The 14953-nt window shown below is 44.9% G+C and overlaps 1 protein-coding gene across 2 annotated transcripts; it reads left to right on the top strand.

Moving 5' to 3' along the window:
• Window positions 1–779: 779 nt before the first annotated feature.
• LOC123190802 (putative chloride channel-like protein CLC-g) lies at window positions 780–9392 on the top strand. Of its 2 annotated transcripts, XM_044603525.1 has the most exons (9): window positions 780–1068; window positions 1189–1318; window positions 4613–4788; window positions 4888–5088; window positions 5211–5388; window positions 5939–6201; window positions 6814–7083; window positions 7387–8515; window positions 8859–9392. In XM_044603525.1, the coding sequence occupies exons 2-9, from the start codon at window positions 1202–1204 to the stop codon at window positions 8991–8993; spliced, it is 2469 nt and encodes an 822-aa protein (XP_044459460.1). In that variant the 5' UTR covers window positions 780–1068; window positions 1189–1201; the 3' UTR covers window positions 8994–9392. The 2 variants fall into 2 exon arrangements, with proteins under 2 accessions (XP_044459460.1, XP_044459461.1); XM_044603526.1 differs by lacking the exons at window positions 780–1068; window positions 1189–1318 and having other exon boundaries at window positions 4173–4788.
• The last annotated feature ends 5561 nt before the right edge of the window (window positions 9393–14953 follow it).

The following is a 14953-nucleotide window of genomic DNA, read 5'->3' as shown; positions in this document are numbered from 1 at the left end:
AGTATGAAATTTTGGGATATCATACCTAGGTGCCCATTGTACACATGTGTTCAATTTGGTGTGAAATGGATGCCGGTGGTATCTATGACGAAGAAAATACGGTCTGTGATGCGATCCATCCAAATAGTTTTTTCTATACATAAGAATTTTTTAACTCTTTTTACCAAGATTACCATGGGCACCCATTTTTCATGAAATTGAACATGGGTGTACAATGGGCACCCAGGTTTAATATCCTAAAATTCTAGAAATTTTTGAAAATTTCTGATATTTTTTAATACTATATTCATATAGAAGTGTGTGGCACCGAAGAGCCACAAATCCTCATCCATGGATGCCGGGCTATTTTCACTACCGGCCTGCGCCTGTTGATGCCCTCGCAGATGGGCTGCTGGATGCCCTCAGTTTCCTCACGCCGCCGCTGATTGCTCCACCGCGGCCGCCAACTGCCACTGCTTGATGCCCTCGCGCCGCTGCAGCACTAGATGCCCTCACAAACGGGCTGCCGGGTATCCTCACACCGCCGCCGTTTGCTCCCACCGTCCCACGTCGCCGCCGACGGTTGCCCTGGCCCAGCCGCGGTTGGCTGCTCTCGCGCCACGCGGCCGGCTGCCCTCGCGCCGCCGGGGCTGTCCATTCCAGCGCTCCCCGCTGCCGCCGGCTGCTTCCCGACATTTGCAGCACCCGCGTCAAACGTCGCTGTCAGCAAAGCTCGTGGCATTCCCAAAAAAAGAGAAGCTCCAAAGAGGCCGGCACGACAGCCTCTCCATTTGCCGTACGTGCGTTCGATTGGCCCCGCTGCGGTCGATCGGCCCAGAGAACAGCGATGTCGCCGAGGCCGGCTCCGTTCCCTTGCCCTGATGCCCCGGTTGTTGGCTTGCGTAAATTGCGTTACAGCTTCTCCGCTCCGTTCCCGTCAGCTGTCGAGAGTGTCACTGTCCGATGGATGCCCTTTTGTCCCATCCGTTTAGTTGCTACGACGGGGTACAAATCCGGCCGTGGCGACGGGCAGCTGGTTTCAACGCCTGAGCTCCATAGTACGTTTACGTGTGTGTGTCCACCCTGGTGGTACGTATGGCTCCTCTCCTTCAACCTCCGTCTCCAATAACTTGGGACGGTGCTGCTCTGGTTCTTCTGATTTCTGAACTTGGCGGTGACAGAGCATTTCCTTGCGTTTCTCTTATGCAGAGCACCTGCGTCCATGTCGACGGCGGCAGGACCAGCCGGCGACCTACCCGCCACGACGGCCTTGCCCGGCGGCGTTGCTCCTGCCGTTCCGGCCGTGGCCGACGAGCATATATGTGTCGACGTTCCTCGGGTAAGAATCACTCGCCCTGTTGCCAATCTTTTTGATGTACATTGGTCGAAGAAGTCGATGTGTTTACCTCTCTGAGCGTTTTCAGCATGCACGTGTTCTCCTGATCACGGTGCTTGCTTTGCCGTGCCGCTAGTTTTTTTTTTTGAGTTTTTGGCGGTACGGATTCTTGATCTTTTGTCTACAACTTTTTTTTTTTAGGAATTCTATGTTTTTCTTTGAGAAAAGGTGAAAGTGGGTGGTTTCAAACACCACACCACTCACCCCCTGCATGTCTTAGGAAATGAAGTATCCGTGTTTGAATTTTTATTTTTTGTCAATTTGATGCGTCAATTTTGCAAGAGGGGGTTTTCCCTCCTTTCTGTATTAATAGAAAACCTTCGGCACTACAAACTTCAGCCTTACAGAAAGCATAACAAATTGAACCAAACAAGGCCTTCTTAGATTCTTTATGAAACCATAGCTGTTAGCTACAGCAGAAAAGGGATGAACAATGAAGAAACCGCGGCAAAATGCAGGCAAATACTCCCTAATCATCGCAACAACGCCATAACATATGCAAACTGCTAACAGAAGCCTGAACCTTTGTTGCACATCCATTAGGTTTGATCCGAGCTTTTGAGTCAATAAAGTTCTTTTTTTTGCCAGAAACCAAAGTTCTCTTTATTGTACAAAATACAGAATGTAAGCTAGTTAATTCCAGTACAAAGATTACAACACGATGTAGGAGAACTTTATATCGGAATGAACTCTACTACCATTACACAGGAAGAAACACAAGACAATATAATTAAGCATGGTTTTTTGGTCTTTGACCACATCGCCGAGGCTCAAATTGATAAGATCATAGAGTGCCACCTGAGTCAACCTATTTGACCCTAGATGTAGAGCGACTTTCTGCAAAGTTGCCTAGGAGTTCAAAAAGTACCAAACAAAAAGTATCACATTAGTTAGATCCTCGGGACAAATATTTTGAATGCTTGATATGTATCCACAAATTCCATGAAATAGTAGCAACAAACTCAGAAGAAAATTCTACTCGAAGTGACAGTAAAGCATTTCACATATAACATGTTTAGACCTTTTATATTCTTCTTCTATATTGTGACTCCACCCCTTAGGAACTCTACGGTATTAGAAAAACAATTATGCCAAGTATTTAAAAGTCTTTTACTTCTTTTTAAAGCCAAATTTTAAAAATGATATGGGCTAGATCTGATCTCTCGGGTCAACTCTGGGGATCAACACAACTCAAGACGAAAAGGATTTAGTTTGAATCACTAGATGAATATCACCCTCATCTAATAAGAGAACAACATGGTTAGAGACATCTCGACTAGGGTCTTCGCAGGAGGTAAAGGATGATCTAAACGCTCTTATATTTCTTTAGAGAGAGAGAGAGAGTAGTTACTAAGATCCTATCATGTTTTTTAAAAAAGGTATTGGCTTAGTTGTTAGAATAACAAAACTTATCCCAGCCAAAGCCAATTTCTATCATATAACAAAAATTTATCCCAGCCAAAGCCAATTTCTATCATATAACAAAAACTTATCCCAGCCAAAGCCAATTTTTATCATACCACAGTGTTCAGTGATTGAATTTAAGAGGTATGTCCATTAGAACATTTCCTAACTTTAATTAGATCCCTGACTCTTCTAGTTATGTTAAAAATCACGATCGATAAAAATGGGTAATCTTTATAACCCAAAACATGACCTAACTGAAATCATAATTATCTTCAGAATTAGAAGCACTATAAATATTAACTTTGGTTCCTATTTAAACTTGTAGGTTTATCCATAGTAAGCATTCTAGTACAGAATTAGCAATAAACACCCCCACTTCAAAACTAGGGCCAGCAGATTTCGCAAGATTAGATTACGGGAAACTGCCGACAGAATATGCTATGTGCAGAATCACTTGTTCAGTCAGAATCAACTATGTGTAAAATCACTTGCTCAGTTATTTGCAGCTGCAGCTGCAGCAATCTAAGATTGATGTATAAGTTGTGTTCTAAAATGTCAGTAATGTCTCTAGGCTGAAATTGCTAACAATTAGTTGTTACAAACTATTTTACCTCGGATACGGGCACTAGGGTGATTTACGAGTATCATCAAGTGTGAATCTTATAATAAAAGAATGTTGTGAAATTGACCTCCCCCCCCCCCTCATATAAGATTAATTTTTTTTCTCAGCTGAATATAAGGTGTATAGGTCTCCGTGCAAGTCAAACTTATGTATGTTTGACCAAGATTATAGAACAAGATAGCAATATATGTAATACGAAATAAATAAAATGTGGAAATACTTTTCATGATGGATCTAGTGATACAAATTTCGTACTATTGTTGTTTTTCTAAAAACTTGGTCAAACAAACACTTGATTGACTTTTGGGAAAACTAATACACCTTATATTTTGGAATGGAGGGAGTACTAAACAACTCGAACATCTACACGTGTACTTTTAGCATTTGAACACATGTCTACCTGTGAAAACCTCAAAAAGTAAAATAAAAAAATTAACAAAAAAAATCCCATTCAAGCAATAACTGTGACTTTAAGTTAGGATTGCGCATGCGAAAACGACACCGTATCCAAAGATCCAGCAGAACTAGTTTCTTACGTAAAAGCTCGCTAAATTTGTCGCCGTAGCACATCAACACCTTTCTTTTATTACGGGAGCACACCAGCACTTGAAACAAAAGACTCATTAGAAAATTGCACTCCACAAAGGAATCGTCCCATGAATCAAACACAACTCTCCTACACTACACAAGACACATCCACACAAAGTATCATAGTAGACACATCGCCCACGGGAATCAGATCCAATCGATGTTGTGTTTTTTTTTCTGAAATAGATCCAATCGATGTTGAACCCCTTGTCCACAAGCGTTTCGTTTACTATACCCTTCGTAGCCCCCGACCAGCCAACCGTTTTCCGAGCCCAACTTCCCGGAAGTGCAAGCGTGCCCAACCACTGTCACGTCCACGCGGGACCCGCCCGTCCCTTGGCCCCACCCGGCAGCCTCCCAGCGGTTAACAAGGGTCTCGCTGTCCCGGGGAATCTGTGTCGTCGGCACTTGGACTCGCCGAGAGCAGAGCGGAGCCAAGCGAGCACCACTCCCCTGTTTCCTCGTGCGTCGCGTGTGTCGCGGCGGCAGCGGGGCGGAGCGGATCGGCGGCGATGGCTCCGAGGGAACAGGCGGGCGCCGGGGCCGCGGGCGGCGCGGCGGATCCGGAGGCCGACATCGAGGCCCCTCTCATCTCCTACAGCTCCTCCTTCTTCTTCCAGGACGGCGCGGCGGCGGGGGCGGGGGCGGGGCCGGGAGGCGAAGACGGCTCCGGCGACGAGGAGCAGCGGCGGAACCGGCGCAGGTTCCTCCTCGGCGGCCAGCTGCAGTCCAACGCCACCTCCCAGGTCGCGCTCGTCGGCACCGACTTCTGCCCCATCGAGAGCCTCGACTACGAGTAAGCGCAAGCCCCCCAATCTCTCCGGCAATTCCGCTGGCTTGGTTCCAATCAGCGTCAACTGTTGACTCTGTCGGCGCGGGGCTGGGCTGCTTGCAGGCTGATCGAGAACGACGTGTTCAAGCAGGACTGGCGGGCGCAGGGGCGGGGCCACATCCTGCGCTACTTCGCGCTCAAGTGGGCGCTCTGCTTCCTTGTCGGCGCGCTCACCGCCGCCGCCGCCTTCGTCGCCAACCTCGGCGTCGAGAACGTCGCCGGCGCCAAGTTCGTCGTCACCTCCAACCGCATGTTCGCGCGCAGGTAACCAGCAGTGTTTCACTGGACGCCGGAGCCTTTCCGTTGAACTGAACTGACTGCGATTTAGTAGGTGTGGATATCGACTTGACTTTCAGTGCTGACTCAAAATTGATTGATCCCGTCAGGTTTGAATCGGCGTTTCTGGTCTTCCTGTTTTCGAATTTCCTGCTCACAATGTTCGCCACGGTGCTGACGATGTACGTGGCGCCCGCGGCGGCCGGCTCCGGCATCCCGGAGGTGAAGGCCTACTTGAACGGCGTCGACGCACCCAACATTTTCTGTTTCAAGACTCTGGTGGTGAAGGTAGACTAGTAAATTCCTTTCGCTTTCATCCCTGTTCTTTCATGGCATGAATAATTGGTATGATGATGTGCCTTTGCATTCATGATGGCTGGCACTTGGCACTCACTACTAGCTCACACTTGGCTTAACTTAAAGCAATGGACTGCTTGATTGGTTTCTCGGCCTGTCATCTGGGGTTAGTATTGTAGCAGAGATACTTCTAATCTACTTGTCAGACATTGTAGTGGGGTCTGCAGTACTTCTGCTTGTTCATGATTATTCTGCTTTTAATCAACACATCACATGAGCGATGATTTACGCAAGTGGGAGTGTTGGACTTGATCAGATCTGTATGGGGTAGGAAATTATGTCAACAGAAATATGCTATGGTATTTTGTTACCCATACAACAGTTCGTATACATAAAAGATGTAGGAAAGACATGTGCTGTTGTAATGCCATTATGGTCACTACGCTTTCCCTTTATCTTTTTGTGCAGACCAAATTGCCTCTGCTCGTTCCTGTTTTCATGAATATACCTGAATTTCAAATATCTTCTGGTTTCTGAACAGGTTGTGGGATGCATTGCTGCAGTATCATCATCACTGCATGTGGGAAAAGCTGGTCCTCTGGTACACACAGGTGCATGCATTGCATCAATACTTGGGCAAGGTGGCTCGCGTAAATATCGCATGACATGTAAATGGCTAAGGCACTTCAAGAATGATAGGGATCGGAGGGACCTTGTCACTTGTGGTGCTGGTGCTGGTATTGCTGGTGCTTTCAGGGCTCCAGTCGCCGGAGTTCTTTTTGCTCTGGAAACAGTGTCTTCACGGTAAAAACTTCCCCATGATTATAAATATTTGGACTTTCCTCGATTGATTGTCTTAATTTCATTATTTATTCATTGAGAGAAGAACATTTCCTCCACATTTGAGAAATGCAGGAATTTGTTTTGCCTACATATAGTTTTCTGTAGGTTTATGCTTAATTAAGGTGGCACACTCGATGCTCCAATACATGCCTCAAGTTAGTGACTTGCTGGCTTTGAAGTTTATATGTTTGTAAGTGAGGAGAAGATTGCTCCACCTAGTGGCAAAACTTTAGACTTACGCAATCCCATAAAAAATGATGCTTTTTTATCATGTGTCACCTGATATCAAAACGAGTTTCTCCTTATTCTCACGTTTTCTCCTTAAGTTGGGATTATCATATTTTCTTATTGTGATCATCTGAAATCTTGAACCATCACCCTACCTATCTGACCATTCTTGCTAGAAATTATCATTGATGCAGTGAAGGGCAGTAGGGTGCAATATATTTGTCCTTTAAGCATATCCTTTGAAATGAAAATATTTATGTAAGGGCTTCTGCAAAATGGTACCTGTATACAAAATTTTGCAATGAATAAAATACTTGTGGACCATCCTTTTTGTTGTCTTTGCAGATGGAGGAGTGCCCTACTCTGGCGAGCTTTCTTCACAACGGCAGTTGTTGCCGTTGTGCTTAGGGCATTAATAGACATCTGTAAAAGAGGCCGGTGTGGCTTGTTCGGGAAAGGCGGTCTTATAATGTTTGATGTGACTTCGGGCTATGTCAACTATCATGTGATTGATTTACCTCCGGTAATCACTCTAGCAGTTTTTGGAGGAGTACTGGGGAGCTTGTACAACTTCTTCCTTGACAAGGTTCTTCGTCTCTACAATGTTATCAACGAGTATGTACTGATATTGGCTTAATGTTACTGGTCTTTACTCCCATAATTTTTAACTGCGGGCATTCTATTTGGTAAAGTTTTAGTAATCTTGAATACATCACTTCCCTGAAATATTATCTCCTATCAATGTTGAGAACCGGTTAATTAAAAGTTCAAAACTGTCCATAACAATGGTAATGCACACTTACTGCTAATTTTTGTAGATACTTAATTGCAGTTGTCAATTAGAATTGTTTCTCCATTCGAAGTGAAAACATTTGCCCCAGCTTAACTTCATTTCCAACCTGTTCAATTTACTCTCAGGAAAGGTCGAACTTACAGACTACTCCTGGCTGCAACAGTCTCCGTCTGTACTTCATGTTGCCTCTTTGGCTTGCCATGGCTTGCAGCTTGCAAACCTTGCCCAGCTGACTCAAGAGAAGCTTGTCCATCAATAGGGAGATCTGGAAATTTCAAGAAGTTCCAGTGTCCAATGCATAACTACAATGACTTGGCTAGCCTGTTCTTTAACACCAACGATGACACCATTAGAAACCTCTACAGTAACGGCACTGACCATGAGTTCCATATCACCTCGATCCTTGTGTTCTTTATTGCATCATATTTTCTGGGCATTTTCAGCTATGGCCTCGCCTTACCATCTGGCCTTTTCGTACCAGTTATTTTAACTGGTGCAGCTTACGGTCGTCTGGTTGGCATGCTGATTGGGTCGCAATCAACTTTGGATCATGGTCTTTTTGCGGTTCTTGGTTCTGCTGCCCTTCTAGGTGGATCGATGAGAATGACTGTCTCAGTCTGTGTTGTCATCCTAGAACTGACAAATAATCTGCTGATGCTTCCTCTGGTTATGCTGGTCCTTATCATATCAAAGACAGTGGCAGATGCTTTTAATGCAAACGTCTATGATCTGCTTGTTAAATTGAAGGGTTTTCCTTTTCTTGAAGGGCATGCTGAACCCTACATGCGACAACTGTCAGTTAGTGATGTTGTAACTGGCCCTCTACAGACATTCAATGGCATAGAGAAGGTTGGCCGTATTGTGGATACCTTGAAGGCAACCGGTCATAATGGTTTCCCTGTCGTTGATGAGCCACCGTTTTCAGATACTCCTCTGTTATATGGTCTAGTTCTTCGGTCGCACCTGCTTGTTCTGTTGAGGAAGAAAGAGTTCATCAGTAGTTCCACAGCTTCAGCATCAGATGCTTCAAAGCATTTCTCACCTGAGGATTTTGCTAAACGTGGTTCGGGAAAGCATGACAGAATTGAGGACATTGAATTGACTGCAGAAGAACTGGAAATGTTTGTAGACTTGCATCCTTTCACAAACACATCCCCTTACACTGTGGTTGAGACCATGTCCTTGGCTAAAGCTCTTATACTTTTTCGTGAAGTTGGATTAAGACACCTTTTGGTTCTTCCAAAAACTTCCAAGGTGAGCTGTTCTTTTTACATCTGAAATTATCTCAAATGTTAAGATTTTCAAGGATTACTTCTTAAATTTGTGATTCATTCTTATTCCGTTCGCATGCTCGTATGTTGCAACCGTCATGTGTTTTGCTGGCAAGTTGTTTATAATCATGATTGTTGATTAGTATCGAGAGTAACCATGATGATTAGTCATACAGATCAAGAAAGCGCGTATGAATCCCTTTGCTACTACGTAGTATAATTATCTTTTATACAGCATGCATAAGAACTCGGTACTTGAAACAGTATAGATTTTGTTCTCATGGTTACCATTGATTAATTTCGGACCGTTTACTGTCTGAATGCAGAGGGCACCTGTTGTTGGCATATTAACACGGCATGACTTCATGCCTGAGCACGTATTGGGTCTCCATCCGTACCTGTTCAAGAGCAGATGGAAGAAGGTGCGATTTGGCAAGACAGCCTTCTCCAACTTCTTTTGACAATTGCCATAGTAGCTAATGATTCGGAGAATTAACCAAGCGACAGCATCAGTACATTGTATGGGAACCATCGGGTGGTAGTTTATACCAACCATATACGGATAAGCTAGTTGTATTATAGCGGCAATAGCATTTTCTGGTATCACATTACAATGTATGTTGCTCCTGAGAGATGTTCTGAAATATGAAATATACACACGAGGATTTCCATTGCAACCTACAATGAGATCCGTTCGAAGGAGCCTGTTTCTGATGGTTCCTCACGGATGTGATTATCAACAATAACCCGCACATTGTGATCACTAGACTTGTCCCTTTTCTTTTATTTTGCGGGAGACTAGACTTGTACTCCGTACATGATTTGTATGACAATGAGCAGTAGTTAATTTTTTTTTTCAATTTACAGGAACACCATGCATTCCGTTAAGGCAGAGTAGCCTGCGACCAAAACGCTTACAGATTCTGTGATGTCCCTCAGCCACTCTGTGGGTGCACTCGGGCTTAAATTGTTACTACTCCCTCCGTTCCTAAATATTTGTCTTTCTAGAGATTTCAATAAGTGACTACATACGAAGCAAAATGAGTGAATCTACACTCTAAAATGTGTCTATATACATCCGTATATGATAGTCCATTTGAAATCCTAAAAAGACAAATATTTAGGAACGGAGGGAGTATATGGGAATTATGGCAAATTTCTTTCTTCCCGCAAAATAAGGGCGATGGAACATGGGTTCTTAGTCATAGGTTTAGACTTTGTCAACTCTTCCAACGCTAATAAATAAACAAACATTAGTACTTCAGACGCCGTTTCATTGCATAAGTTGAAATTCAGGTATGGTGAAGTAGAACTAGTATTTATATTGAAATTGAAAAAAAATACTTTTTATTTATAGCTAATCCGTCCACTTCGTACTGTCTTACATCCACCTCTTGAGGAGGCACTTACCCCCCCCCCCCCCCCCCCCCCCCCAAAAAAAATCTTGAAGAGACACCTTCATGGATCCAAATTCCCTTCGTTTATATAAGAAAAAATATGAAAGATGCTCATACACTTGCGGCGATACAGATTATTGCCCTTTTTTATTTCCATGATCCAGATGTTTGATTTGGTTGGGTGCATTTCCAAACGGTACTTTCGCTTGGTCGATCTCCACGTTCTGCTTAAGATATCCTGGGCGAAAAGCTGAATTAGTTCGTGGTTTATGGAAGATACATATATGCATGTTTGCTGGCCACTTTAGTGAGATTTGTTGAGTTTATGCACCCTCAATGTTTATCTATTTATCACACTCCGATTTAGGGAACTGTTTTAAGGAATTTGGAGGATTTTTTAAAGAAATTCCTTTGGTACTCAGTCGTACTTGGATTAATAATGGCATGGCTTTGCAATTAAGGATGCCAATTTTACCCACTAGCCTGGGTAGGGTATGAGCACATTTCCATGCCCACAGGTAGTGCCCAAACGCCACACAATTAGTCATTGGTAGGGCACGGGTATGATTTTGTGCCCATGGGTATTACCCATATCCTACTTCGATTATCTTACTGATGGTTCACATGTGTTACCCAATCATCTTTACCTCTCAGTGGCTAGAGCATCCATCACACATAGAACTAGCAGTTACGTCAATCACCCTTCAATGTTCTTTTGATTAGCCCGATGGGTACCCATGGTGCACGACGGGAGCATAGGCATGGATATTTACCCGACGGGTAGGGTATGAGTATAGTTTTGTGACCATGAGAAACATGTATGAGATTATTGTACCTGCACTATACTCTACTCATTGCCATCAATTCTACATTTCTTTATTCCTACAACTTCCAGAATCATACTAATGACAAAAGTGTAATGTGCATATAATTATCCAAGATTCTATAAATGATAACAATTATTCAGCAATTTGCAAAAAACAAGAGTGTTTTCCATTTGAAATTATGTCTTAATTGATCATCTACGTGAGATATGCACCGGAGATGGAAGAATTGCCCAAGAAATCTACAAGGGCAATATCAGGATCATGTTAAGAAGCCCAACATTATTCCTGAAGCAGTTGCATCACATGACCTCTGGATTTGGCATGCCCGGGTCTCACAATAACATCAATGTACTGCAATGGTTTCCATTGTTTGCTAGGTTGACCGAAGTACAACCTCCTCCTTGCAACTATACTATAAACGGGCATCGGTACAACATGTGATACTATCTAGTTGGCGATATCTATTCTCCGTGGGCTATCTTCGTCAAGACCATCTCTGAGCTAGTTGGTTAGAAAAGAGCTCACTTTGCCCAAAGACAAAAAGGAGTTAGAAAGGATGTGGAGAGGGCATATGTTGTGCTCCGACCCTGTTTTTACAGTTGTTCGTGGGCCTGTTAAATAATGCAATTCAGAGACTTGTGGGAGATGATAACATGTGTGATCATGAATAGGTGGAGGATGAGGGTGAAGATGCTGCTAGAGGTCTAGAATTTGAGAACATTGATGATCCTATCCAACTTCCACATTAGAATCCAACCACATTTGATGAGTTTGTTGAAATGCGTCAACAAATTCGGCATCGAACAATTCATGACCAGCTCGAGGAAGGCCTGATTGATCATACGTGGGCGGTTAAAGGGGCGCGGCTACTAGAACTCATGTGCGAGTTAAATGCAAGCTTGAAGTATTTTATTTGAAAACATAGTTGAATTGTATTATTTGAATTACAACTACAGTCGCACTTCAAAATATTTTCTCTCACTGAAGATTTGATATGCTATTGTTTTAGGCTCGTAGACTTAAAAAACAGAGGTGAACATTTAGGGGGCAAGGTTGAATGACCGGCTCTCGTATGATTGTCTGTGCGGACAACGAACAAGCACAATGTTTGTTTTGGGGCCGGCGTTGGACATGCCCCAAGCGGATAGCGGGCATCCATTGACATGTTGCGTGGATTGTTTGACTAGGAGAGGCCACGTTACAACTGACTTAGGGCATCTCCAATAGATGATATGGATGCAAAAATAACTAATTTGTACATCTTCAAGGCGCCAAAACCCACCTCCAACAGATAATGTAGATGCAAAAAAATAACAACACTTCGTGATGCAAATTGCATCACCGACCATAAAAGATGTAAATCCAGATGCAAAATGGCTAGCTACCAACTATGGAAGTTCCCAACTTCCCGATCCGCTTTCCATTGCCGCCGCTGCCAACCGATTCCGAGCAGCTCGGGCACCGCGCCGCCGCCCCGGCTAGCTCTGGTGCCTCGCAACTGATCATCCCCGCCGTCCGAATCCGGCCATCCACCACACTGCAAGCAAAGGACTGGCATAAGCAGAGGAGGCCTGCAGCTGCTCGAGGGCACGCCTGGGAGGGCCGCCGCTCCTCGAGGTTGGCCGCCATGGCGTGAGCTCGGCTCACGGGGCTCTGTCGCCGCCCGGATCTACCGCTGGTCGTGGCTGACGGCGACGTCCTGCTGCCCGTGCTCCGAGATGGAGGTTGGCCGGGCTGCCGCTGCTGTGGTCCCGCCCCGCCAGCTCCGGCGCCTCCATGTGCATCCGCCACATGGCCTCGGGTCGTTTTACATCTTCAAATATACATCACTTGTTGGAGTTGGATTTTACATCACCAAATATACATAGTTTGTTGGAGTTGCCTTTTTTTTGGAGATGTAAAATGCACTTTTTGATGTGGTAAATTTTACATCTCTAAATTTGCATCACCTATTGGAGATGCTCTTAGCCTCTATCCTTCCTTAGATTGAAAATAAAAGGTCCAGATCGTACGGCAGCAGCAGTTTTGTAGTGCCAACTCTAGCAAAAAATCTGGTGATGGATCTAGCGGCTGATAGAGGGGAAACTATAGCTCTGGCTTTTCTGTAGCAAGTCTAGCAAGTGAGAGAAGCTCCGGTGGAAGCCTGGCGGGCGGCGGGTCGTGCCTCGAGCCCCCCGCTCATCCCCGGACTACTCTCCTCTCCCTAGCTCTTGCCGCCGCCCCTCCCCCAATCTCCACCGTGCTTCCGCTCTTCCCTGTCTCCATTTGCGGCAGTGCTCTCCTCGTTTCTCCCCCTCCACCTCCTCCTCCAGCGGCAGCCACACCCGGCGTGCCCTTCTCCGGCGACTGCGGCCAGCCCGCCCAGCCGGCCACCTTAGTCAAGCGGTGGTGGACAAGCATGTCTCAGGTGGCGGGCAGAGGAGATGAGGCGGCCGTCAGAGGGGTAGAAAAGGAGGACGTGTACGGCGGCCAGTAAGAGGCGAGGGGCGGGGAGGTAGTGCTGGTGGCGAGGCGCTTCAGGCATGGGGCCGTGAGGACGGCGAGGTGGCGTCGGAAGCTGGTGCCCGGTTCTCTAGCGCTGCCAATGGCATAGCCCTCACCGGCAGGCCCTGATTCATGGTACGGTGACGCAGGCGCCTCAACCAGCAGCGGCCGCTTACCCCTCGTTTCTCTCGGCTGAAAAAACAGCATTTGGACCAAAGTTCAGAGCACAGGAATGCCAATCTGAGGTACAGGCAGAGGATTTCAGTTACAGATTTAGGGAGTAAAGGAAAGGGCCCCAAGCTACAACATATCCCCTGTCTTCCACCTTGATGCAGAAATTCAGTTATAATTGGTCTGAAATGCAGCTAGAGCTGTCCCCTGTTTTGCATTCTCTGTAATTGGAATTCTCATTTGAGGCTCACTTGGAGATATAGTGCCAGTACGTAGTACTTTACTGTTAGACTGTTTGAACAGAGCGCAATAACTGCATTTGTTAACTGTACAATGTAGGTTTATGGAGTGCAGGCCCAGGATTCTCCAAGGCCACCTGCATTTCCTAGCTTATCAAAAGGTACTCCCTCTCTTCAAGTACATGTATTCTCTCAGGCTCCCTGCTACTCATCATATGGTACTGCAGAATTCAAGCAACAACAATAAAATTCAGCTCTTCCACTCGCCTCTGTCCCTCCAACAAAAGTTATGATTGTCTCTTTACCGCGTGTGTTTCATGCAAATTTTCTAGTAGACTTGTCCACATCCCGCATAAGCCTGCAAAAGTGGAAAGTTAGTTCAAGCTGAACTACATCGCTAAAAATCTGCTATAACTAACCTGGCCCTGTTTTGACTACGGAGAGGGGCGGATCGGGCGCCACACTGCATCCCTAGCTATAATCATGCGGGTTTTTACCTGTATGATGGTTCCAAATCTCCGGTTTTATATTTTATATTTTCAGGCATGGCATAATATAATTGAGAATTCAAATTCTTATTACGACTACAACTGCAAAAGATTGCTTAAGCAAGGTTTGGAAGTCATCTGCCCTCAAATATAATAATAGAATGCTTAAATGACTAATCTGATTTGGAATGTCCGGGATTTTAATAACCTCAATAGAGTGAGCTGCATGCCGGATGTGTATCACAACTTACAAAACTCAATCCTGATTTAGTGGCCCTTTGTGAAACAATGATAATGGACTTTAGTCCTGGCATTTTTAACAATTAAATAGGTTTTGGTAATTTTACCTGAAATTCTTTACCTGGCACCGGTGTGGCTGGTGGTATCCTAGTAGCGTTTGCTGAAGACAACTTTGAAATTTTCTTCTGGTCCATTAGGACCTGCTCAGAAAAAAAGTGGAGTATGAGTGCCTAGACATTTTGTCTCAAGTCTCAGACTTTGTTGTGGCCGGCGGCGTTTACGATCGCAGCTGCTCCCTGATTAAGGTGGTGATAAAAAAGCGACGGAAATCATGGAAGCCTGAAGATAGTAGCGGCACACCGGACTAGGGTTGCTTGAAGGTCCTTTAACCCAGCCGTGCGTCTTTGGTTCTTTCTGGCCCTGTAATAGGTGTTGCTTATGCAGCACTACTGATTTTGCTTTTATTGATGAGTTTTTCTTCCCCTGTCAAGGGCTATATGTAATTTGCTGAATGTAGCAAGACTAGTGGTTTCACTAATACAATGGAGCCTTTTGGTAAAAGAGAAGAGGCTTAG

This window comes from Triticum aestivum, chromosome 2A (assembly GCF_018294505.1).
Source record: "Triticum aestivum cultivar Chinese Spring chromosome 2A, IWGSC CS RefSeq v2.1, whole genome shotgun sequence".
Lineage (NCBI taxonomy): Eukaryota > Viridiplantae > Streptophyta > Magnoliopsida > Poales > Poaceae > Triticum > Triticum aestivum.
Note: the sequence above shows the minus strand (reverse complement) of the source record. Positions and strands in the feature narration are given on the sequence as shown.

Coding starts and splice junctions, on each gene's coding strand:
- LOC123190802 (XM_044603525.1), top strand. CDS start 1,202: ATGTCGACGGCGGCAGGACCAGCCGGCGACCTACCCGCCACGACGGCC. Junction 5,389..5,938: donor TCAAGACTCTGGTGGTGAAG/GTAGACTAGTAA, acceptor GTTTCTGAACAG/GTTGTGGGATGCATTGCTGC. Junction 6,202..6,813: donor CTGGAAACAGTGTCTTCACG/GTAAAAACTTCC, acceptor TTGTCTTTGCAG/ATGGAGGAGTGCCCTACTCT.